Source organism: Phaethon aethereus, assembly GCF_964289735.1.
Source record: "Phaethon aethereus genome assembly, chromosome: 7".
NCBI lineage: Eukaryota > Metazoa > Chordata > Aves > Phaethontiformes > Phaethontidae > Phaethon > Phaethon aethereus.
Genome location: NC_138583.1, coordinates 41,593,843 through 41,620,331, shown reverse-complemented (window position 1 = coordinate 41,620,331; position 26,489 = coordinate 41,593,843). Strand labels below are relative to the sequence as shown.

The window sequence follows — 26,489 nt, the reverse complement described above, 5'->3', positions numbered from 1 at the left end:
GACAGGCGCTGCTGGCACCGCCGTCGCCCGCTGTCAGCCGCTGCCAGCTGAGCCTCCCAGCTGCCGGTTGCTGCCACGCAAGGCGTAAAACATACACTCTGAACAATCGCAGCGGCAGAGCCGAGCTTATAGACTGCATTATTAATTAGTTTAATGACGCTCAGCCCTATTAGAAAGCACAAGATAATTGTATTTAATTTGTGTACGTTTTAATTACGGCCCAAGCAGTGCCAAATTTGATCAACGTATCATCTTTTCTGTTCTGCTCTGTAACCGTGTTTGTATTAATTTGCATCTGAAACAGGAGGAGCTGCTAAGCTCTACTGGGAATAGAGTTCTTTTTAGTTTTTAAACAGTGTCATCTTTCACATCGTGATGCTGTGCGAGACCTCTGCCTGCCGATAACGGTGTCATCTTTTCCTGTAGCCGCAAATTAAAAGCAAGTTTACGACCACATGCTGCTAGACCCTCCGGGGCCCCAGACGAGGCAGCCAGAGAACAATTCATTCACTCATCTCTCCCCTTATCCATGATGGAAGCAGAAACAATTGCATCATTTAATTTACTATTGCAACGAGGATATGGCTCATTGGCCCCTCGTTGTTTTGAAGATGGATTTAATTAACCTCCTATGAATCTTGCCAATAAGCGTGGCAGCATCAGCATGAAACGGAAGATGTCAAAAAATCAGCTGCAGGGATGGGTAATCAGTATTTCTCAAGCTAGCTCTGCTGAGAGGACTTACAACTACAGAGTTTTGGCCCCAGCAGAAAGCTAAGGAACATACCGAGTTAATACACTACTGACTTACCTCTGGGAATCTGAGCTCAGGTTTGACTTAGACTACTGAGAGAAAGAGAGGTAATTGAATAATTCCTAATAGCCACATATATCTTTAATGCAGAAGCCATTTGCAATCACTGGAAAATAAATAATTGCAATTAACTACACTGTTAAGTAAATATACAGTCCCTTGGGGAAGCAATCTGCATGCTTTTATAAGTCTGGCTACAATACGAAACTCATCACAATGTCTACGAGAGTAATTTATAATGAACATTTAGCAGGTGCCTCAGATGGGTTGCTGCAATTTACATTCATTAATAAAACTGTCCTTATTAGACCTGAAGTTTTATGCATTTTAATTTAATAAAACTTTATTACATTTTCGTTTTACACAGGATTTTGTTTCCAACATTTCCTAGAATCGGTTTAGCTTGTAAAGAAAGTCAAAGTCTTTATGAGACAAAGTTATTGACAATGCTCTATTTAAGAAGATAAAAGCAATCCAGGATCTTATGCACATTTCTAACTGGAATGAAAACATGATCTGAAGTTTGTAAGCTATTAAGAATAATTTATTCCATGATAGGCAGGTTTATCTCAGAAATAAAGCAGTGTCATTTTTCTTTTATAAGAAAAGAAACTTTCTTAAACTTAAGATCACTCTACTGAAGGAAGAAGGGAACCCTGTAACAGTTTTAAACTACCAGCCACCGCAGAGCGAAAGAACACATTAACTGAAGACAAGAAAGAAGGAACACATCCTTTCATATAGGTAAAAAAGGGCTCTTTTGCATGACTTGTAGCACTATATTAGATTTCCTTCGTAACTATTTAAAGATTTAATAGGACATAATGAGATTTCAATAGTCCTGATTCAGTCATCATTTATTCAAGCTTTAACTAATTTGCTACTTTTGTAGGAAGGGGTCTGCTTGCGGTAGCATTTGCATACCCGTGCCTCTCTATTTTGTCCTGCTGTAAAAGGTACAGGAAGAGGGTCTGTTCTTTTCTCGCTTACCACAATTAACTATTCTTCAATGTAGCAATCAGCCAAAAGACACATACCTCAGCTCAGAAATATCTGAAGAGTTTGGGTTTTTTTTGTCTGACAGATTTTGAGCGGCTTAGGGGCATAATTTCGACGTTAAAACATTGTGTGTGAAATGGCACTTTTGTTGATCTAAAAAGATGCATCAACCAGCTTCAGTTCTTGCAGAAGAGGAAAGATAGAAGTTTTGGCTTACAAATATTGGTGTAAGCCTAGAATAGGTAGAAATGGGTTTCTTAGCTCTTGACAGTTTTCATTGCGTCAGTATTTCCAAGCCTTCCAACTATACTCAACAACTCATGACTACAGAGCAATAACGTTTGAGATCAGCCTCAAAACATGCACAAATCACATGAAAATGTGTAGGTATTGCTATGTGTATACTCAGTATTTACTCTGGCATCACACAATAGACTCTGAAATGTGTACAAGACATGTGTCACCTCTTGCAGATTCTGTGTCTCTAAGGAGAATAAAATAATCTAATTATATGCCCAAACACCAAAGACTGGTACATAGGTGTTTAAGTTACGCTTCATAATCCAGTAATTTCACATCAGCAGTTCTTGACCTCATTCCTTCTCATACTCTTATCATTTAGAAAAAGATTACTTTTCCCTATACTACTCCTTTCTTGTTTTAAGACCTAATTTCAGTATTTGTTAAAGGAGAACGGGAGAAAAGAAGAGCAGTAAACATTTCTGTTCTCCATATCCCAACCAGCAAATGGAGAGACGGGGTGGAGACGTGGAACTGGGTGCAGAACTTTTAGAGGGATGGAGAGAAAGAGAACGAGTGAGCTAGAGCGAAGACTGGGATTACACACCCACAGGTAAGATAAATGTCTTAAACAGAAACAAAAGGTACTTTTCCATGGCCCAAAAGACAGAAACCAGATACCAGTTCAGGACTGGGATAAGACACCACCCAGGTACACAGTGGTGGCCGACGGCTGAGATGGGAATCCTTACCCAGGCAGTTAATCCAACATTAATGCAACAGATGTTTGCAGGCTCTTTACCTTACTAGTTGTGAGCTCACTGCCATGTCCGTTTCAGTTCCTCGTCACAGATTTGAAACATCAGCTATTTGTAAATACTGTGGCCAACAGAGTCCCTGTGTAATCTTTAATGTATTAAAAAGTAATCTAATTAATATATTATATTTATTTATAGACACATTAATAAATATATTATATTTATACTAAACATAGATTTATATTAAATATAACAATCATACAATTAAATATAGTAATTATACAAGTCAGTATAATATATTTTCCTTTAGCAGTGTTTCTCTGCAAGTGCATTACTATGCTGAAACGGTTTCAAAGAACACAATTCGCATAACATTTTCCAATTTAATAATTTTCTAATTGTAATCACATTTTTTGCCACACTAAATGGAATGGCATTTGTGGTCACAAACTCCCAAATCACCAGATTATTTCAAATCATTGAAATAGATTATGTTTATAAGGAAAGAAACCTCAAATTTGTAGCTATGGCAATTATAAGACGCGTAAAATAGTAAGTATCACTATCATATGGATTTACTAAAGAAAAAAGTTCCTAAATTTTTCTTTTAATCTGTGAAATTGCTGAGGAAAATATATAGTCATAGCTAGAAGAAATGTCACATACAAAGTTTTTTTTCTGAAAATACTCTTAAAATAAACTGTGTTAAAGAGAACAATATTCCAAAGATATAGAACATGATTTAAAAACCCTTCAGTGCTTCAGATGCCATGTTATGCTGTCTAGAACTACTGGCATAAGGCCGATGGTTTGCTTATCCCGCGCTGAGGAATTCAGCAGGACCTACAAGAGCTTAACACTTGGCTATGAATTAAATGGATGCAGCCGAGATCTTCAACGTGTACGTATAGACATCTGCACGTCGTCGCTGCCTAGAGACGCTAACAACGTCTACTTTGCTTTTGGATGGGGAGGCAGAATTGCGTATGCCCATGACTATATACACTTACTTCTTTATGCCATGTGAGCATTTTTAATACAATTAAACATGACTAATTTCTCCTGAATGCTCACTTGTCAAAAGAAATGACTGCTGTGTGTGTAACAACAAGAATGTGCAATTCTTACATGCACTGTTCCTGATGTAGTCAAAGCATCTTCTGCAAATAATACTCAGTTGAAAAAAAAGCACCCCCACACATACATGTATTTGCGCCTGACAAGACAGCCAGACGATTAGTGATGACACCAATATTGCAAGAAGACGGCGAGGGCCTCATCCTGCCAGATGACCTGTTTCTGTTCAGGGAAGCACACCTATGAAGGTGAGAAGGTAATCAAGTCTCCATGTCCACCCACAGCCTGACCACCTCACTGAGAATCAGGTTTCCAAATCAGTGTTAATTGCCTAATTAGCTATTAATCTTTTTGATGACAATTACTGGAGTTCAGCTGGAGTTTGCAAAGATCCTAGTTACTGCACAAAACACAGGGCGCTCTAATGAAACAAGTTCAACTTAAAATATTTATTCAGATTTGAATAAGATCTAAATCAGTTACTTAGATGTAAAAAGCTGTTCATCAGCCTTTTTTTGAAAACAAGATGTTTGTACAAGGAAGGGAGAGGGATGTCTTACAGGAGGAGGTCTGTGTTTTGCAGACGAGCACACCACAGCAGTAACAGGGAGTGCTTCTCGAACTTTTGCTGGCACAAGCACACTGCATAAAAAGGTATGATGCCACCACTGTCTTTTTCAAAATGAAAGACCACATTGTGCCAAGACTGGATGATCAAATGAAAACTACATGATTCACTGTAGCATCAGCAATATGGTAGGAGCTAAAAAGTCATGCTAGAATGAAGTCGTTCCTATTTTACTAGATACTATGAAGTCAAATAGCCAGAGGTGACAGAGAGGCCCAATGCAAGTGAATGAAGGCGCTAGACACACAACTCCTTTAGGAGTAGTCATTAACTTTTAAAAAACACTTAATCAGCAATTCCAGTTATGGCTTACCAAATGGCTGCTCGGCAGAAGCCTAGAAAGGAAATACCTTGGTTGAATGCAACCCATTAAGTAGAGAGGGTAGGTGTAAAAGAATGAATTCCTCATGAAGATGAGGACTTTGCTTCTTACTCTGCCGATAGAGCTTGAAAGCTTTTTGTAGGCCAAAATGACTGGAATCCTGAAACAGTATTTCAGCTGCCACCTTTATAAATGTTCATGTATGATACACTTTATCCCTCTGCAGCTTACCAAGTTACTATCAACCCTAACAAAATACCCTTTAGCGAGGGAAAAATGAAAACTCTTTTTTCTGGGTACAGGTGAAGGTTATGGTTTACCTTCAGCAAATGCATTTTGTGATTAATATGCCTTTGTCCTAGAGACCTACGGTTTGCATACTGAACTTTATATTCCTGAGTTGCAGTTCTTGGAATTGAGGAGCACACAATTATCCCTCTTCTTTTGTTGGAAGTTCAAGGAATTTTCTAAGAGACTTTTGAACCAGCAGTCTCAGCCAGAAACAGGTTTTTATTCCAAAACAGTTAGAATAAGCCCCGTTTATTAAGCCTGATTGTACTTTCCTAAGATGGACAAATAGAATTAGGAAGATTTATAGGTAAGAGTTTCAGAGGATAACTAATTTTTTTTAAAATATGAAAATACAGTAATTGTCAAAGATTAATATAGACTGTTACCGTGGCCATCTGACAGCAAAAACACCCTTCCTTGGTCTAGACGGACCTGACACTTGAACGGTGATTTAAAAAAAGCAAGACTGGTAAACTGACTCACTGAGACAGAAGGAACAGAAAGAGAAATATTTCTCCCGATGACCACAGCCAAAGCTGTGCACTGTGACGCTCTGGGCTGGTGCGGGGACACCGCGAGAGGAGGCAGCTCCTGATGGCTGCACTGCATCGACCACTGACTTCCAGCAAAGTGCCTGGGCGAACGAGAATGGAAACTCTCTTTTTTAAACATCTGCTCTAACAAACGAAGGGGAAAGGGCACCTCTGCACTTTACAGACAGAAAATGACAGCCTGCGCGGGACGCCAGCGCGTAGGCAGCCCTACTAATTTACTGACGGGGGTCACGACCCTCCCACTTGCACTTCCATAGATCCATGTGAATGAGGAGGCAAGGAGAGATTTATGGGACCAATTCTGCTCCCACATTTACACGAGCAAGTGTTTGCAGAGTTTGCAGAAAATATTAGATGCTAGTAAGTTGTTTAAATTAAAAAAAAAAAAATATATATAATGGTGAAAGTGGAGATTAGAATGGCTTTGGACTCATCACAGCATGAAACCCTGTGTGGTCTACAGCAGCCACCACAGGTGATAAGCTGCCTGCTTTCAGGGACTGACAGAAGAGAACTAACTTACTCCTTCCACGCATTCATCCACAGTAACTTCATTTCTTTAATTTCTCATATCAAACAAAAAGAATCTGTCCTCCTCAGTTCTTCGTAATAAAGCCCCTCATTTATCCCTCCACAAACTTCAGTTCTCCTCTTACCCTTAAGGTGCTTCAGAGATTTCGGTATCCTGGTTTTATTAAGTTGATAGCCAGCTAGTCTTGTTAAATTTCAGAACCTCCAAGCATTTACCCTGTTACCTTTTTTTAAGAACCAAAACACTAACTCATAATAATTTTTAAATTTCTGGAATATTCTTCAACTTCAGCCTGCAGTATGCTTCACTGCTGCTGCAGACTTCTTTAAAGTCACCTCATCAAATTCTCCTTTCAATTCAATTTTAGAAGAAAATTTTCCAGAAATAGAAAAACTACCTTGTCACACACTACTATGAATTTGCAATGTATTTCTGATAACCGCAAAGATTACAGTGACCTATCTGTAGTATCTTTACAAGACAGGGAGAGCAGAACTTCTGGAAGAATTATAGGAGAATCATATTCTACACTAAGAAACATCACAAATTCATGTTCCTATGAAATGCTGTGACAATACCTGTATTAGAGACACTGCAGAGAAACTGACACATACTAGAATTCATAGGCAAACTAATATAAGAGTTTATAGTAATTTTATATATGTTGCAAACACTTCCATAACGTGCTGGGAATAGACATGCTGGAAGCTTCCTGGAAGCAGCGGGCAAACGATTAGAACGCTGTACCACCCAAAAAATCTAGCATTTTACAAAAAAATTAAGCAGGCAAAACTTTGAATTTAAACAGCAGCAAAATACCTGGCCAGCTTTGCACATGTAAAATTAACTGAATCTATCTGACCATCAGGAAAAATAAAAAAGGTCTTAGAGCATACCTTAAAATAATCAAAACCCGAGGAAACGTAAATCTTTCTTTTGTACGTATTGCCTTACTAAATACGCTTCCTACTTACAAGGTTTAATTTTGGAAACACTTCAAGCATGACGGATGATGAACTGAAGGTGTTTAGCACTAAATGAACACAATGCCAACAAGACCTAATACGAGCAGCAGTGCAAAAGTGTCTGTAATTTGCTGACCTGACTGGGTCTACAACGGATCTTCAGGACGGCGGTGCCTTCTAGGAGACTAGACTGCTAACAGATGATTTTCTGGATGTCTTGCAACAAAAGAGTAGCGGCGTTTATCTGCCTTACAGAGAGGGACTAACCCGGCACGTGCACCGGGAAGATTCACTCGCTACCCGCGCAACAGGCCCTGGCCAGCACCCGCCCGCCGGCGCGCCAGCCCGGAGCCATACGTACCGTTCAGGCCAGGGCCAGGCAGGCGTTTGCAAGCTGAACGCAGCAGAGCGGAGCACTCCCCACTCCTGCCACGCAGCTCCCCGCCTGCACCCACCCGAGAAAACCCGACGGAAACCCCCCGAGTAACGTGAAACGCGCGCTGACAGGAGAAGGTGAAGTCAGAGTGCTAGACCCAGAACTGGGACCCCTAAAACTCGCCCTGAGGCAGAGCCCCGGGGCGAGCTCGGCCAGGGCCGGGCTGGCAGCGCAGGTCCTGCATGCCCGCGCCGGCAGCCTGCTGTGCCTCCTGGGCAAGCGCGGCTGGGGCAGCTGCTGTTAACGGGCTAGTGAGCAAAAACCTGCACCCGCAGCGCCCCGGCTGTGACACAGCAGGTACCCGCTGAGACACCGCTGGATCGAGCCACCGAGTACGTGTGCGGGTAACGAAGTAACGAGGCGACGTTTACTCTTCAGCCTGCTGATGCAGTGAGCCGGAGCAGCGATTTGCCAGGGATTTGGCTACAAGACAAACTTCGGAGGCTTATTACTACAGCGATACCGAGCCGTTATAATTAACACTTGGTAGCATTTACACTTCTGTATGTTTGTTTCCAGGTAAACAGTGGCTGGGGACTTTAGCCTGTCCCAAGGAGAGGGTGGCATCAAGCATGCCGTATGAGGTCTCACAGCCAACGCCAAGGTGGGGCGTCACTGGCAAAGAGACCCCGACGTCCTCGATGCCTGGCACACACCCAGAGCATACAAACAGACGTCTGAGACTTCAGCAGAAACACTGGTGGTTCCAGGTCCTCTCAGGCTCTCTGTTATTTTGAACCACGTCAGCCGAAAAAAACTAGACTGAAACAGAATCTTATCGTTGGCCCTCTTCAGGCTGAGGACAACTTTAAAATGCTTTAAATGGATGAGCTGTAGGTATTTCTGTGAGCATCATCATGCCAAGCTACAAATTATGGTCAAACTATAATTCAAATCTACTATAAAACAATTGTATTTGCTATCCTTGTTATGCTACAGACGTCCCATTTCTTTCTTGCCAGTTTATCCCTCCAGACAAACAACACACTTGTTAATGCACACATGGATCTCAGAATTGCCATAAGCCTTTACCTGTTTTATTGATCCCCCCCTGGATTACTCCAACAATAGTAAAGCGTATTTTCCTAGCAAGGAAATCAATATGACTTTAGATTAAGGCTCCCATAAAATGTTTAATAAATTATATACTAATGATTTATTGTCTATTAATTATGAATTAATAAGCACAACATTTTTGGCATCTGATTTAGCACACTGCACTTCAGTGACTGGACTCCACATTTGAAACCACTCTCAGATTCTCCCTTTCAATGGCTTAATTGAGAAATCCTTTAGAAATATACTTTACTCTTTGTGTTTTGTGTAAGCACAGTCTACGCTTCCACAACACGTATTACTCGTAGCATCTTAGTGTCCAAGCATTCAGCACGTTGTGGTCTCAAGAGGGAATTCAAAAGGTCAGCAAGAAAAGCAGAGACAAATTCAGTAATATGTACAAAGATGACAGGTCAATGGATTAACCCTTACATTTTCTAGTATTAACTACACTGCTGAATAGTTGAAAGAATAGTTAGTATCAGTTCGCGTAGGAACACGTTTAAAATGCCAGAAGAGACCAGGATATTTTCTAGAGCGTGAGGTTCCTACATAAGCACAGGCTAACACTTTGGCTAGTGCACGTGAGATAAGCAATCACCTTTGGCCATTTTTGTGCCTGTTCTGCCACTGCCAGTGGTGCATGGCCTTGGTCAAGGCACTCTGCCCTCTGCCAGCTTTGGAAAAATGGCACAGTTGAGAAACAACATTTATAAACTAGTTTGTGAAGTGATTTGGGATTGGCTCTTATGGATCTTATATACAATCAAACTACTAGGTCCTATCTAGAATAATTCCCGCTAGAGGTGGCCTGAAACTCTTTAGAAATAGATCTGTCTCCTAGGAGTCCAGACTTTGTTGTCAAAACAGAGCGCCACATGCTTACTATTGATTCATTCACGACTGTTCCGGTGTTAAGATTCTGTCAAAGACACACCGGCTGTACTATCGCTTCTGTGTAGTAAACTGGATGAGACAACCATTTCTTAAATCTTCTGGATCTTCTGACATACCTGTTTATAAACTGTACCAAATGCAGAAAACTACTAAACAAACTTCGTACGACTTCAACTGTGCATATGTAAATTACAAGTGGAAGTTTCTCGATCAACTTTAATTATGTTTAAGTAATGTTGCCATGTAGCTGGGTAAAGTTCTGGTTAATGGGGTATGCTACTTCTCAGAAAAAGCAACGCAAAATATGTGTTATCCTAATGCTTTTTTACACTCACACATGCATGCACCTTATCTAGGAAGAATGGGTTAATGAATTTGGTTCATCTCCAAATTACACCTTGTGCGCTCATGTGCAACAACATTAATTGGTAAACATTGGTAAACCATTCATAAGATGAAAAGTACTGTGTCAGTACAGTGACTAAGAATCACTTGTGCTCTTACTACTTCTTGTGCAGTTCATTTAGCATGTATCATCTATGGTTAGTGACATTATTTTGTTAGAAGTGGATTGCTTTGAAACTCACAGATATAAATGTAGGAATCTTAATCCATTGGTAATAAAGAATGCATTCTCTGCAGTTTCAATCCTGCAGACTGCTAGGCAGTTAGTAAGTTAGGAAAAACTTATAGCGCCCTTCATCAATACTGGGTGTAGGAGATAATTCTGCTGCAGCATGATTGATAGAGGTGTTCTCAGACAGGAGCACTCTCAGTAATACTATTGCACCACTAAAGAATAAAAACCAAACAAGCATAATATTTCAAAAACAAGTAATCTATAAACGTTGATGATAACTATGGTAACCGCAGTGTAGCAGAGTAGGATTTAGTCCTTAACATAGGCAGTATGAAACTGCATATTCTGAATCAGTGACTTGAATTTCATTTCAATTATGCTTTAAATTTGTTGCTTAAATGACTGCAATGTACAAAGGATTCCAAGAAAGAAGTTATTAGCTACATACGCAGTGCTGCAATCTCAAACTCCTGTTTTTCAACAGATGAAGGATTAATCATCACGTAAGGAAGGAGAACTGCACCGCACCTGTACGAGGGGTAGGCAGCCTCTGACACACAGGCCACTTACTTCGAGCTGCTTGATTTACAAAATAAAAGCTTTTGGTTTAGAAGATACATGCCTATCGTCAAGGACACCAAAAAGACACTACAGTATCTCTGAGAATTGAAGTGGAAAACCCATGAGATTAAATTGGTTTTCAACCTGGATATTATTTCTGACCCCATGTTACCTGGAGCTGAGCTTTAGCAGTAAAATCAAGGTAATCTCAACTCATGATGAAAAAGGTTTACTACGTTCTTTTTGGCTTTATACAAATCTTTCAGTCACTCTTCCACACCGAGATGCTACTGCCACAAAGGTTTGCACAATTATCTGCTTGTATGCTTAGTGTAGGAAATGTCTCTGTTGTTTTCCCCAGAGCAGAAATACAAACCAGCGCTTACTCTGCTTGCAGTAAATGATTGTGAGATTCACTGTGAGCTATAAACATACGGCAAAAGTCACAACCATGCAACAGAAATGTGCTGAAGCCTGAAGAGACTTCAAATAAGGAATCTGCATGCCTGCCAAAGGAAGAGACTCCTGCATCCATTGCGAAGACCCTAGGTCTCATCTTAGATCGGCACCCACATTTTCTCTTTTATACACAGGACCATGAAGAGGTGGCATGGACTTTGAAGTCCACTGCAATCTACAGCTGATACTCACTTTACACACTACTACTGACAAGAAATGCAGCGTGCCAGCTGTGTTTTTCTTAATTGCTTCAGCAGATTCACAACAGTGATTTTTAGTTACCTGTCAGATGTTCCCATTAAAGTATTCTTAGCAAATCTGATGTCAATACTGAGATTAGTTTCTTAAGTCACTTTTAGCTTTTCCACAGGAAAAAATGTGTGAGAAATAAAAGCTGTTAGGTTCTACAACAGGAGAAAAATAAAAGTCCTACCTCTACTACTGCTTTGGCATCCAGTCTAAAGTTGAAATCTCCAAAGACAAAATATGAAACTTTCTCAAACCGCTGATCTATAATTCTGGGGAAAAAAAAAACAAAACAAAGCAAACGTCATTCATCTTTATGTATATGCGAGGATGCACAAATACACGTATCTTTTCTTCTAAGCACAATCTCAGAAATAACTACTGGAATGACCAAAACTACCAGTTTATACTGGAACAATATATTAACCATGGTTTTGGGCTGATTTTCTTTGCTTAGGCAATTCTATCTCCAACTCAAGTAAAATAACGTACTTCATTTCCCCTGTTTGGCTGAAAGAGCAATTTGGAGGAAAGCAAGTTTGCAGCAGTTAGTACAAATAATGCAGAACTGGCATTTGGGCATCACAGGAACCTTGAGGGCATCACAGAGGTGCTCCACACCTTTGAAAATTTAAGTATATGGCTTTGGGCTGGGCAGCTAAGAATTAGGAACCCAAAATTAGAGGCGAGTTCAACATACCTTTGAGTTTACTTATCTGTAAGATTGTGATCATAGTGTTTCCCAGCATTTGTTAGTACTCTAAGAACTATGTTAAAAGTGACACGTTAGGGCTAAACATTAATCATCACAGCTGATAGAGACCAATCTACGAGGTTTTTACTGGCTCAGTTATAGTTTTGTGAAAGACAGTTGTCTCTTCTGTTCAAAGCAGATTTTTACTGAGGTTGTAGCTACCACCTAAAAGGTAATCTTCCCAGATGTGGAGTAAAGATTGACTTCTTTCTCAAGCCTTTGCTCAGAACTAAACAGGGAGGTAAGGCATTACTGTTCACCTTTAAGATGTTATTACCTTCTCTATTATTAAGAAAATTGTCTGGTACTCCTAACAGTGTGCAATTTTACATGCTTCCAGAGATCTTGGCATTTGGGAATCCACTGATTCAAGCTTAATTTCAAAACAGGAATCAATACAATTAATTTCTTATCAGTAGCTGAGGAAGGTATGAAATACCCGAAAAGCAACTGCTACAGCTACAAAGAATATACACAGACAAAATACACGAAACTGCGATGGCATATTAGATATACAATATATGAGAAATAAGGAACAAATGCGAGGCGACACACTGTGTACATTTTGGCAATACATAAATACGTAAGCATTACGATGCCAGAAACCCCAACTGAGCCAGAAGCTCATATAGACCATGTAGATGGGTAAAGGATTCTAAAGCAACGCACAGTAAGTAGGCTTCCTGGAACAACACTGCCCAGCAAGGAGGCATTCCTTTCAAATGGCTTTAAAAGTTTTAATACATAATATCCATTTAGACTTCTCAAAGCCATAAAGATACAGCATTGGATTTACAGCGAGATACTGCTTCTCCTCTTAAAAACATCTCACATTTTTAGTCAACAGTCATCTATTACGTAAGGAATTTTATTCTACTGAAAAATTAATGTGTATTGGGCCTAATGATCACCTTGCAAAGCAAAGCAAAATCTCTTGCAAAGACTTATCCTTTTCTGGTATGAAAATCTCCAAATCCTCCATTCAGCTGACAAATTATTGCAGGTACTGTTAATAAATACTGTCTATACTGTCAGCTCCCAGCAAGCACTGAGAAAAACCTGTCACTCTTGACCCGTACATAACATTAGTTTGATTAGTGCCCTCGTGGCACATTAAAGGAAAATGAGAACTTAAAAGTTAAACCATTTACATTACCACAATTTGCTAACACTATCATTGCAAAATCTGATATGCAACTTATACGTAAGAAAAACTGATTTTGCTTTGCCAACTTTCCTGATTCATATCTTAGTTTTGGCTTTGCTCATTGCCATTTACTGCTGACAAAGAAATGACAGATATTGCAGGAATGACATCAAGGTCTAGAGAAGGCCTCTTAAAACAAATTGATATTATGAGAATGATGCCTGTGATTGTACTATGCAAAGACGGATTTTCCAAATAAACAGACTATTCCAAAAATAGACGGTTAAAATGTCTCCCAACCGCTGAATAAAACAGCTGATTAGTCTGCTTCTGATCAAGTAATTAACATTCAGTCATTTCATAGTCTTGCACATTACCTGATTTAAACATGATTTGCATACAAATCAATGCCAGCTATAAAACTGATAATTTTAACCTGTTGCTCCCCTTGTAGTTTGTCTTGTTGGACATTTTAGAAAGAGTGTCTCATGACAGACTGAGGTAAAATAGTCTAAACATTCCTTCTCAAGAATGATGCTTTAAGTGGCTTCTGACATATCTCCTTTTCACAGGTGTGAGATTTAGGTGTACAGTAAAATTACTAACAGTGGTAGAGCAAGGGAAATACACGTTAAATGGTCTGGGATACCTAACAATATAACATGCTTTAAATGACTCTACTTAACACATGTATGTAACCTACTGTCCTTGCCATTGGGACTTCTTCTTATTTCAAGGGTTCCCAAATCTTAGAATTATTTCAGCAATTTGGTACTCTGATAGCTCTGTTTTGAAATACTTACTGGTGCCTACAATTCACTGAATCAACGACACAAGAACTAATCTTCTTGATTGTGCTTTTAGAATCAGACTCCAAGTTAGCAAAGGAGATGGCAATAAGAAGATTACAGCAATATTTCCTCTCCCAGGAACATGCAGGAAAAACATCCGGCACGGAGGGACTTGGATGGAAACAGAGTTCTGCAGAACGCTGCGAGTCTCACCAGGACCAAGGACACACAGCGAAGGTGTTACGACTGGAGCAAGAGCTAAACAGAAGTGTGCCATTCCTCTTGTTTCTGCATTCTAAGCCACAAATATATACTGTTCATCATGTGTACAAGTAAATGGGAACTCAGAAGACAATTTTTTTTAAACAAGAATGAGTGCTTGCAAATGAACTAGGAAGGCTTCAAAATCTGTGTTCCACTTTGCTATTTCCTTCTATAACAGCACCCTTCCTTTAACTCTGAATCAAATAATCCTTTAAAAATGTTGCTATGAATCAGTCAATGGAGTGATAAATCTCAATCATATAAAAAGAAGGCAGCCAACCTATGTCACCAGCATTAATCTTATGTTTTCAGTTGGGAGGACCTAGTGCCATTTCCTTTAACTTGTACTTGCTGACTACCAGATTTTCCGGAAGGTCTTCAATGTACTTTAAAGCTCTATTCTTTCCTGTACAACTTTTCTAAATAGCTTGTGACAAAATGGGCAACTCAGGTAAAATTTTCATGACTGTATTGAAGCTACAAATATTTCACTTCCACAACTGTGTGTGCAAGAGCAAACAAAAGATCACAAATGCCTTAACTAGCTGTGCTGCCTGTTGTGACGGGGCAGGGCCATCAAGAGGTGATGGGCAATCAGGATGTATCCAAAGCTTGAATGCAAATAAAATAGAAAAAACTCTTCAAACAGATCACAGCCCTTCCTCTCCAGGAAGAGAAGTCTTCCCTTTGAAAAGGTTGCAAGAACACGTTCACTCTTCTAATTATTTGTTCTTGCTCCAGAAGGTATCGCTTATGAGAAAAAAGTTTATCTGCCCTTAGAACATACCAAAGAAATATCTTTTACTTCTGCGCATTTTGGAAATCAAAATAACAAATTCAATATGGCAAATAAGGACCACTGGGGAAAAAGCACGCTTACGACTGGGTTTATTGATGTCCTTGTTAAACTTTAAAGCACATAAATATAAATGCCATAGATTTCCCTTCTACTAGTTCCACAAACACAGAGCTTTTAATTGCGTAAGGAGTCCTTGATAACAGTTATTAGATTTTTCACACCTGGAACACAGTATCTTAGTTATTTTGCCAGTTTCAAACTAATTCTACATTTTTAACTGATGGCTCTACACTGGAAGTCTTCTGGACTGGTTAGGTTATTCTCTGTTTCTTTTCAAATTTTGTTGTATTTTGAGAAGAGGCAAACTGCAAACAGTTTTTGAAATGGAACTGAACAGCTTTTTAGACATGACAGGACAGTAATAGAAGGAAACACTAAAGCGACTGTAACTTTCAAGTAGAGTTTACAGTCAAAAGTTAGTCACATGCTTAAATGTTTTGATGAGTTGGATCCGTCGTTCACACTTTTTTTAAAGGAGTAAACTTCACTGGTGAGAGCGCAAATGAATGTTAAATTACTATAGCAGGTTTTTTGCTGCAAAATAAATATGTTTAATTCTTATTTTGGTCTAATAACTGCAGGCTGCCTCACAGTGGATATCAGCAACTGTTTTACCAACCCAGAAAGAAGTTGCTAAAGACGACCCATTTCCAGTTGCGTCTGCACTGGAAACGTGCTTGCTCTGCTGTGTCGATAAGACTTCTAGCAAAACAACCTCCGCTCATCAGTCCTTTTCAGCACGGCAGCCCGCTGACATGGTTTCCCAAAGACCCGTGTCAAAAACTGTCTGTTATTCTGGGTGCATCAGGAGAACTACAGGAAACCTATGACCCGCCCGAAGCAATGACGCTGAATGGCTTAATTTGAGCCAAACTGGCCTGCCTGCGACGAGAGCATTACCCAGCTCCGAGCAGGGGCTGGCCCGACCCGTGCGACGGGCAAACCTAAACCGAAGTCAAACAAATGCCGCAAGAGAAGCAAACGCTCAGGGTTTGGTCTTGGAGCCTAAGACACGTCAAATTACTTTGACGTAAAGACAGACCTCTCAGTCTGGATGGCAGTGTCAGCTAAACGGATTGTGAAGGGTAAGTTTTTTCAAAGCCATTTAGGAGATCTGGATGCCATACTCCTACCAAGACTAAAACGAGTAAGAGGCAGAGGTTCCTCTGCTCCTCGATACTACTGGAGACCTGGGTCTAGTCATTCATTTTAGTCTCTATACAGAAAGTCTCTACGTCAAAAGGGATCACTCAGTGCAATCTTAAAATGAACAATTCTGTATTATTGGAATCACTGACATCCTTTCATAATTTATTTTGAAGTACTCATTATAGTAGTTACAATTAAAGATACTTTATGAAACGCACCCTCTTCGATAAATGCTCTGTGGTGTACTGTATACGCATTTCAAAGCACTGAAATTCAGCCAGCAAATAACACTAGGGCAATCTGAAACAGGACTGACTTTCCCTTGCTTTCACACTTACCCCCTCCCATGGTGCTGCAGGAAAGGAGAAGACAAGGAAGTGGCTAAATATCAGCAATTTGGTCATGGAAGAGAGCAGCTGAACAGGATTCAGTGTGACAAGAGGCACTGTGATTTGGCTAAACCATTTCTCCGGGCACTTTGTAAGGAGGATCAGCAGCATTATTCCTTTAATAGCCATGTCTAATGCAATAGCCAGCTGGGTTTTGTCCCAGACCAAGGTATCAGCATCAGGTCAGAAGGTAACATTCTGTTTACACGATTATTTCCTAAAGCACTTATCTTCTCCTCGGTGTGAAAGTTGACTTTTCTGTTTGTAAGGAGGCCTAAAGAATTGAGGGAATGGGAAAAATTAGCTACACTGAGCTGGAGCTGAATGGCATTAAGTGGGAGGTCTGAGAAAGGCTGCTGCGGCGCTCAGCAGGACACCTTATTAGCTGCGTCATCGCAGTTCATTCAGGCAAGCCATACCAGTGTCACCAGCATTCCCACACAAAGACAAAGTTCTTCACACAGTCTATAAACATGCCTCCCTGGCCAATTCATCCTAACTTGACACCGCTGAAAAGAGGGGCTTGAGGCTTTTTGGGTTTTTTTTTTTTTGTTTTTTTTTAAACACAACAATAACGTAACAAAACAAAACAAAAAACCTGCAGCTTTGCCAAGCAGGCTGAATGGAGGAGAAGGAGGGACACTGTCACGTTTCTTGGGAAGAAACAATCCAGAGGTCAGGCCATATTTTATTCAGTGAGCAAATTTTTATAATAACTAAATGTGTTTAAGCTAAATACTAGCTAATACGAGCACTTCTGTACTTCTTGTACAACTTCTGGGGCAAGATACTATCTTTCCATAATCTCTTTATTTTTGCACATCATCCTTGCAGAGGAATTAAAGGTAAAAAAGCCACTTTTACAAGGGAACATGTGACTGCCTATATAAAATGTCCTTTTCTAAGTACAGGAACAGGAAAATCACAACTAACTACGCAGAGAAGAGAGGACAGCTCAGTCTCGGTGTGGCAAACATTTCTCATGTTAAACTGCGGATCTTGTTTATTGATGACCTAAGCAGAGCTTTGAACCACAGGTTCTGTTTTGATCTGAGTCTAGTAAAAGCTAACGCTGGCCTACGTCTCTGCATGGGATGGTAAAACCTTTTCACATTTCAGCTGATCGGTGAAGCGTTCAGAAGCACCATGAGGACCGAGGCCGTTTGCACCCTTGCTGTGTGCAGCGCGGCAGCCTGGACCCCCCTGCCCACGTCCGCTGGCAGGAGTCACCGCGCGGCGCTGCCGGGAGGGTCACCGAAGGGCCGCGGCACGGAGGCGGCGCTGCCAGGAGCTCCGCGGCCCCGTACGCATCCCGCGGCCAGACAGCAGGCTGGTGGCCCATGGCCACACGTTGTGAAGGGTGTGCTCAGCTAACGTCTTCTTGACAAGAGAGAATCTTACCCCCAAGAGGAATGTTTAGGGAGGGGCAAAAAAAGAACAAGGCAGAGAGCGACCTGACCATCCCGTCGGTGGGAGCCAAGAGCTAGTATGGAGGTAGCAGGTGACCTGCGGATAGGAAGGTATACGCACTTTCTTTCCCTAGATCTATAATGCCAGAGGTAATAACAACTCCTGCAGTGACTTCTGGTGGAAAGTCAAGGAACGACGACAGTGAAACCTGTCATCCACCGCAGTCCTGTTAAGGAACTGAAAATCAAGAGAATGGAAACGTTAGGTGTAGGCTTATACAAAACTAGACACAGGATTGCTTTGGCCTTTCACGTTTCTGCCGTTCCTACCATCATTGCTTTTTCCTTTGTAAGTTTTGGTCAAAGAGATCAGCTTGCACACCTGCACCTCAACAACTGGTCCGTGGGGGATCCACCTCCAGCAGAGGCTTTAGAGAAAGCTTTGAAACAGAACCCTGTCGTCTCTTACACGTATCGCCTCTCTCCTGCAGCACAGTCAGCACTCAGCTCGCACCACTTTGCATTCTCAGATATACATTTAGAGACAAATTCCAGAAAAATCCCATCAATTCTGAATAAAAGTTGCCTGGTGACTGTCTAAAGCGTGCCTCAAAAAGTGTGATGTAAGTGCCTTCATCAGCATGCCTAAGGTGGTGTAGCACTGTCATTAAAAAGATAAAGTTTATCATATTTTTGTGCCTTGTTCTTTCTGATATAATAGCTAAAACCTATTAATAACACCAAAACATCTCAAAAGGTCAAGCATCATACAGCAAGATGAAGGGAATTGTCAAGAAGCTTAGGCAATCATCTTAGCACTCAAGACATTTGCCAGGGCTGTTTAACTAATATGTGATGTTCACTTTTAATTTCAATATAGTGCCATTTGGGCAAAAATGTTGTATTTTTTAATTAATTACAATGTCAGCAGCTATTAAGATTAAAAGAAAGACCACATCAATAATAAATACTTAATCCAAAGAAAGGATTACAAGAAGAGCAATAAAAATCAATTTTTAGAGCTGGAAAATTGTGACTTTTTCCTCACTTGACTGGTATTTTCATTATATTGACAAAACCATGATCTTACCTGACACTGACATTCGCCTAATGAAATAGCAGCCATGTATAATGATGTAAGTACTTGTCAATTTTGCTACAGGAAAATACAACGCTGTGGCACTGGTGTTAAGTTACAAAGACATTTCCTTGCTCTTCATCTGATGTAAGAGAAAACAAGAAGAAAGCAGAGAAATTGCATGCCTTTTTGAATCTTCCTTTACCATGGAAGATTAAAATTCTTCCATGTAACTCCTAGAAGTCCTCAATGTTGGTAACACTGGGTTGCAAGCAGGCAGCAGATAACTGCCATACCTTAGGTTGCATGAAGAATGAGGCATAGCAATTCTTGCTTACTGTTCTGCAGGGCTCGGATGTGGGGGAGTAAAGCAAAAATCCTGTGTTCACCTAGTGTTAAAAGTGCAAATAGCAAGCCGGAAAATAACCAGGATACTCAGCAATGGGATACCGCTCCATTAACTCATTAAGGCTGGAAAAGTATTTTTTTGTGACAAATCTAGAAAAGTTCAGGACAGAGGCACTGTATGTCCTAAACAGTTCATCAGTGGGAACAGTGGCAGAATGGCTAAGAAATCTTGCCAGATTTGTACCTTGCCAGACTTGCAACAAACGCCTTTCCCAGTCCAACCCCCTGGGGATGGGCGTGTGGGCAAAGGGGACAGTGGAAGGTGACAGGGCACCGGCCACATCACGTCACGGTGTGCTGCTAGTGACAGAAAGCCACGCACTTCCATCGCTTGCCTGGGGAAACAGCTAGGCTCAGAGGGACTGTGGGTTAAAAATAAAACCAACCACTTCTACAAAAGGGTAATGCAAGCCACCAGAAACACAGAAAGACTTAATTCGCAAAGGATTAAAAAATGCTTGATGTTGAGAAAAGCTAACTAGCAACAAATTTTACATATTTAATTGTTAGCTTGGGCATTTATCCCTTTGAAAATCCCACTAGAGTGGACTACGGAGCTAAGAGAGGAAACAAATGAGGAGTGACATGACAGGAACCTTTGAAGTGCTAAAGAGAAGGGAAAAATCGCTCTCTTTCAAAAGAGGACACCGATTAAAAAAATTAGAGCTGCCAACATTAGGTTTGAACAAAGAGAATTCTGGTGGATGTAGAGATAGCAGGACCATTTTCCTTGCTGGACAGAGAAACTGAATCATCTTAGCTGCATCTTAAACCCTGCACCAATAGAAGAAAGATAAAGAAGCTTTCATAAAAGGTGAGGCAGTTACAGCTATTTACCTGTCAGTCCATGAAGAACGTCTGCCAAGGCCGTCTACAGCTACTTCAGCACTTGTACAGACAGAAAAGTGGCTAAAAATGCTGTAACTTGCATCTCGCTATTTACCTGCCAGGGAGAATATGTATCTTTCCAGGACACAGAATACAAGACTCAAAGACAACAACCTTCTCACACAGTGATTCTACCTTCCTATGGGAGTAAAAATGTTGAAAGACGGTTATTCACTTAGTGCCCGTAGACTCAAATGGAAGCAGAATGGAGCTCGTTCAACATTGCTCCATTTTATAACTATCAGCTCATAGCATCATCTTAGAGCGAGCATTGTAAATAAAATCACAATAGCAATTTATTTTCATTTCTCTGTAAATGAATACAAATTGGATCAACAGCCCATATAGATTCTTCTTAATTGAATCATAGCTATCCTGGAAGATTATATGGCTATGCGATAGAAAATTTCAGAAGACACAAACCACAACGAATGCTGATGTAAGTGTCACCTTTAGCTGGACACTAATGACTGCTCTTTATCTAGCTCCAGACTCTCTAAGGAACAAATTACAGTAAAAAGAGAAATATAACTCAATGCGAATGTGACGTGCACTGCACATTCTCATATAATGCCATTTTCAGAGCAAAATCAAGCAGGCAACAAGTTATTTGCAGCCATTTCATTTTTTAAGCGGCATGCTCTCTTTTCTTCAATTGTCCACGTTTAATTACACAAATTCTCCTGGGAGAGGCATTTTTTTACAATACATCCAATCTAGTCTGTAGTTACATCAGATATAGTCTACTAGAAAGACACTGTAGGGAACTGAGGCAGCTCCAGGAGAACCTATTACTGGAAAATAGGTAAAAAGGAGTAAAACTCTTATGAAAGACGATGTGGAGGCTTAGTGTGCTGCCAAAAGTGGCCCCAGCTCAGCAGCAGACTGGGCAATCCCTTACTGCGATCCACACCACAGGACAGTGTGCTTGCTTTTGTGAAAACAGCTGTCAAAAACCCCTCCAGGAAACCTCAGAGCTTTTATTTTCAGCATTTCTTCTGGAAGAGCCACAACTCTATTCCCATTAGGCAGACAAAATGAAGAGTGACTTACTGTATCCACACTATTTTTTATTAAAGTGACACCTTGCTGTGTGACACCTGCCAGTGCTTAAAGTTCTGGATTTTGGATTGCTGATTCTCCAGGCAGATCTTTGCTTGCAAATCTGCTACTGCTTATACAGATTTCTTTCTATCATGAGAGAAAAGACAGATCTTTAATTTACAATTTTAATAATAAATGCTGCAAATTTACTAATAACCCATTCAGTTATTAATTAATGCCAGAAAGAAAAAGGAAAAAAAAAAAAGAAGCGAGAGCCCCAAATACTGAAAAGAACAGAATAAGGGCAAAATTACTGACTAGGACTACCAGAATTCATCATTCACTTATTACAGAAATGCATTTACTGTGTCCTTAAAATTATAATCATGCATATTTTCCATTACAATGCATACAAGTACGAAATTGTTTTTCTGCTAAAACTATAACCCCAATAAAATGCAAAATGTGGTTGTGTAAGCAGGAAGGACATACGTGTTAAATCTTTGACAACTGCATCAAACATGCAAAAGCTCAAACCGGCAGAAAAACAAGAAGCAAGAAAAAAGTGTCTTTGTATGTGACAGGCTGAAAGCAACAAGACAATTTTGCTGGATTTACTCTCTTTAAAGAGCATATTATACAAACACACTAATTTTGAGAGCACTTAACCTTAGTTTAAAGGGGGGATGACTGAATATGAATGAGAAGAGCCCCAGGGTGTTTAATGAAAAGCTGTCTTTTCGAATGTGATCTAGGGTTTTAAACCTTTGTTAGAAGACGTTTGGATGGAAGGTTTATTTGCCCTGGAGTGCATTCTATCTGAACACACAGATATTTCACTAAATGTTTGAAGGCACATGATTACAGAGAGTTTTCACTTGATGTTCAAATCACCGTTGCAATAAATAAATAAATAAATAAATAAATAAATAAATAAACACACACACACCCACACACACACCCCCCCACCCCCACCCACCCTGCCCCGCCCCCCGCAAAGCTCCCAAAAGCGAGCTAGTCCTAGGATCTTCTCAAATGACCCAGATCTTTAGAGTGAAGTTTTCCTTTGCCTAGAAACTAAGTGGCTTTTCTTTTGCTCATTCAGCTGCTAGTTCTGGGAAAAGCCCAAAGAGAAACATTTAGAGTGGAGGGGTCTTTGAGAAGATGTGACAGTTGACTGATGAGCATCCATAAAATGACAAAGAATAGTTGTGTGGAGCCGGTGCATCACATCGCCTCTCCCTGGGAAACTAATTGCTCTGAATTGTTAATAGTAACATTATTTTTCTGGCAATCATTTCTTTTGAATACCCAAAATGAGCATGAAACAGCTCCTTTGACCGGACATAAAAGTTAAATGTCCCAATGTTGATCAAATTAACTTCAGCTATGTGACAATGGACTATATTTGTGAGAAAATAATGAAGGGCACAAAGGGGAGCTTTATGCCAAGATTTCACAGTTGTAATGTAAAAATGTTTCTGTTGAACTAGGCCAGGGAATGTTTCAATAGGAAAACAGAAGAGCACTGTCACTTTCTTTAAAAAAAAACACATTCATTTTATGGATCTGAACGCTCTAGATAATTTCAGGAAGTTTAAATGGCTGGCACACCAAGAACCACATTATCAGGCTAACATCTCACGTCCTTGTCCTTCGCGAACTCTCTTCTAATACTTTTAAAGGACCCTATCCTACAACTTCTACTCATTCCCTAGCCAGGCTATTACATTCAGTAGACACTATTCCCCAGCAAGTGTCTAAAGGACATTACTAATATGCCAATATGATTAATTAATATGACATATGCACAAGCATTAATTACAGTAGATGTATGAAAGACCAAACTAAAATGTAAACTACATTTCCTTTCTTACTCTCATGTCTAGCTTAAAACCTCCAATCTCAGAAAATACAAAAATGAAAGTATCATACAAATGGGGCTAATTGTACATGGGAATTATCCAAAATGGGCCTGGAAGAATTTTTTTGCCCCACAAAATATAAAGCAGGTGTTCTTATTCTCATTTATAAAGGAAATTCAGTTTTTTTCAGCAAATTCAGTACACAGATTGCCTCTGTGTCTATCTTGAATAACGAAACCGACTTCTGGAAATTTAGTTTGGGTTAACATCAGCATTGACAAAGACTCATTACACATGCCAATTTTCTACATAAACACTGTATACATATACACTTGTAAATATACAAGCCAATATTTGCTTAACACCAGTGTAATTACAACTCTCTTAGTCTTTAAAGTCTATGTAACACCACATTTTCTTCATGCTTGCTAAATGGCAAGCACTAAAAACAATCTGGCTCAGCACATACCAGCTAGCTGTCTTGAAAAGAATTCTTCTCGCTATATAATTAATTTTTAACATTATTAAAGCTAAATCACTTCAGAACACCATTGTAAGAGCAAACCTTTCTACTCCCAAAACGTGTTGTTATGATTATTAATAGATTCCCTCAGGAGAAAACTTTTAGCGGCAACTTTAAATCATTCACTTGACACTTCTTCCTTTGTTTTCCCCCCTTAACCTCTCCCCTTCTCAGTAATTTAGAGATGTTACGCAGCTTTGTGCCTATGTGCTAAACCCTTGTAGTTAAAATATTTTTGGGAAACCAGCTTCCCTGATGATTTCAACCGTTAAACTAATTCATTTGAGCTTTATTTGCAAACTCTTTTCTTCTTTGTATTTCAAACTGCTGTGATAGTTTTTACCTTACATGAAAAGGCTGTACTTAATTCATGGTTATGAAGATGCAGCGTGAACAGAACTGCGCTTTCACTTACTCCCACAGTGACCTAAATCAACTGTGAGAAGGTGTTCCTGTTTCATTCAGTGAAGGTTTAGCTCATTAAACTGTTTTCCTTCTCAGTATTGTTCACTGGGTTTGAACTGCATTGCTGTTAAATGCTCTTTAGCAGTTTAAAGGCTTTAAAGGAAAAGACTTATCAGTCTCTGTTTTTAACAGCACTAAATCTGCATTATTAGTTCATGCAGATAAGGGGATTTAAAAGCTCAGCTTGAAACCTCTCTCTTCTGTATTTATCTGACACAGCATAGTTCCAGTAGCTCAGCTGGAAATGTAGATCTATGAAGCTTTAAAGAGAGATTAAAGCCAAGAAAAGAAGTACTTTTCCCCCTATAGACGCTCTCACTTTCCCTTTTCCTACTGTCTGAAGGAGTGATGGCAAACAATGGTCAAAGATGGTTCCCAAAACCCTCTGAATGGGGACACTGTTGGTGGTAGCATTCATTCAAAGTGAGCTTCAGTGTATTGTCCTCCCCAATCAGCAGATCAGAATAGAGTTTGCTGGTGGCTGCCAAAAGGTTAGCAATGCCGATGAAAGGGGTTTCCCATTATTCACTGCTCTTACAGAACTCCCCTTTTGTGCCAGTCAGCCCATCATTTCACTATGGAGGTCCGGATCTGCGGCTGGCTGCTCTCTCAAAATGAACAATTCATCCGAATGCAAGCTCACAGTAGTAGTGTGCAACCTAAAATCGAAGGTTTTCTTTTCTAAGGACAGGGGAGTTGGAGCAGGTTTTGGCAGTGTCACATTTTAATGATATACCATCATGACATCTCTGACCCACAGCTGACACTAATACTACAGTCTTATTACCTTACCCTTGCCAGGGCATCGTGGGAGGTCCAAAGCCAAAATTAGCTAATGAAGCACACTGTATGCCGTAAACAAATGTGCAATAAATAATGCAAAAGGTTCATACAGGTTTGCTAAAGTTCCCTCATGCAAAGCATAAGAAAAGGAGAGGAGAGTAGTGGAGCTAAGAAAAAATGACATAAAAATAGGCCTTTCCCACACTGCTCTATGTAACAGAACTCAAAAATCTGTGTCTCAAACTGCACTGAGAGCAGATCCTGATCTTACTGTGTCTCTGTTCCCTAAATAAGGGATCTTTTACAAACCACTGCATGCTATCTATTTGCAAACCTTCCAAGTGCCTCCAGTGCTTTCTGATGATTTTGAACAGGTTTTACAAGTGATACAAGAGAAGACATACTGGATTTTTCCTCTCCATCTTTGTATCACTCCCAAAAGTGAAAATAAAAGTGTACTTTGGAGAAATTCCTACCTAGCCCTCTGCTGGGGTCCACAGGAAAAGCACTTCTTTATACATAGCGGACAAAGCAGTCTCTTCTGCTAAAATGTCTGCCTGTCTTTAAATGAGATAGAACTTAGAGAAAGAAATAAAACTTTGCATAGAATGTGATTGAAAATGTATTCATACTCCGCTGCAGATTTCAAAACCTTTTTCAGTGAAAAGCTACATAGGGAAAAATGACAACACTGCATATGCAAAGCTATTTTTCAACATATAACTTAATTTGGTTCAGGAGTGTCTTTAACTTCTAGACTGCCGCCAGAAAGAGTCATGAGAGTAAACAGCTACTTGTCGGCAGGGGATTCCTCACTGCGTTTGCCATACACAGGGATGGCCGCAAGCAAACGCCAGAAGGAAGAGACACATCAAACCCGTCCTTCCTTTCAGCCCCCTTGGCCACGGCCTAAGTCATGCTGAGCAACGACTCCCCGTGAGCCCCGGGCACTTGCTCTCCTCCCCTCGGCTAGCCGCAGCGCGCTAGCCCTCGCCACCGACGCGGCACCCAGCGCTGGCCTTGGGCGGTGGGATGGGGGTCAGCACCCACCGGCTGGGCTGGCACTTCCCATGCCACAGCGCTCGGGGCCCCACGGTGAGACCAGCCGTGTGACCCTTGCCCAAGCTTCGCTATGGAGAAGGGCAGCAGCAGCCCCGCGCTCGCCTGGGGTCTCGTTGCAGAGAGCGCTCCGAGCCTGGCATGTGCCAGCGCCCGCGGCACCACTGCCAGAGGCAGCCACGGGCCACCGGACACCAGG

General features: G+C 40.5%; 1 protein-coding gene across 1 annotated transcript in view; it reads right to left on the bottom strand.

Moving 5' to 3' along the window:
- Nucleotides 1-26,489, bottom strand: part of INPP5A (inositol polyphosphate-5-phosphatase A) — a gene marked incomplete at both ends in the record, with an annotated part of 254,642 nt that overhangs the window by 64,071 nt on the left and 164,082 nt on the right. Inside the window, one exon of the mRNA XM_082001927.1 lies at nt 11,603-11,687. Within this exon, the coding sequence (XP_081858053.1) occupies nt 11,603-11,687 (85 nt within the window). The remainder of the gene's footprint in view (nt 1-11,602; nt 11,688-26,489) is intronic.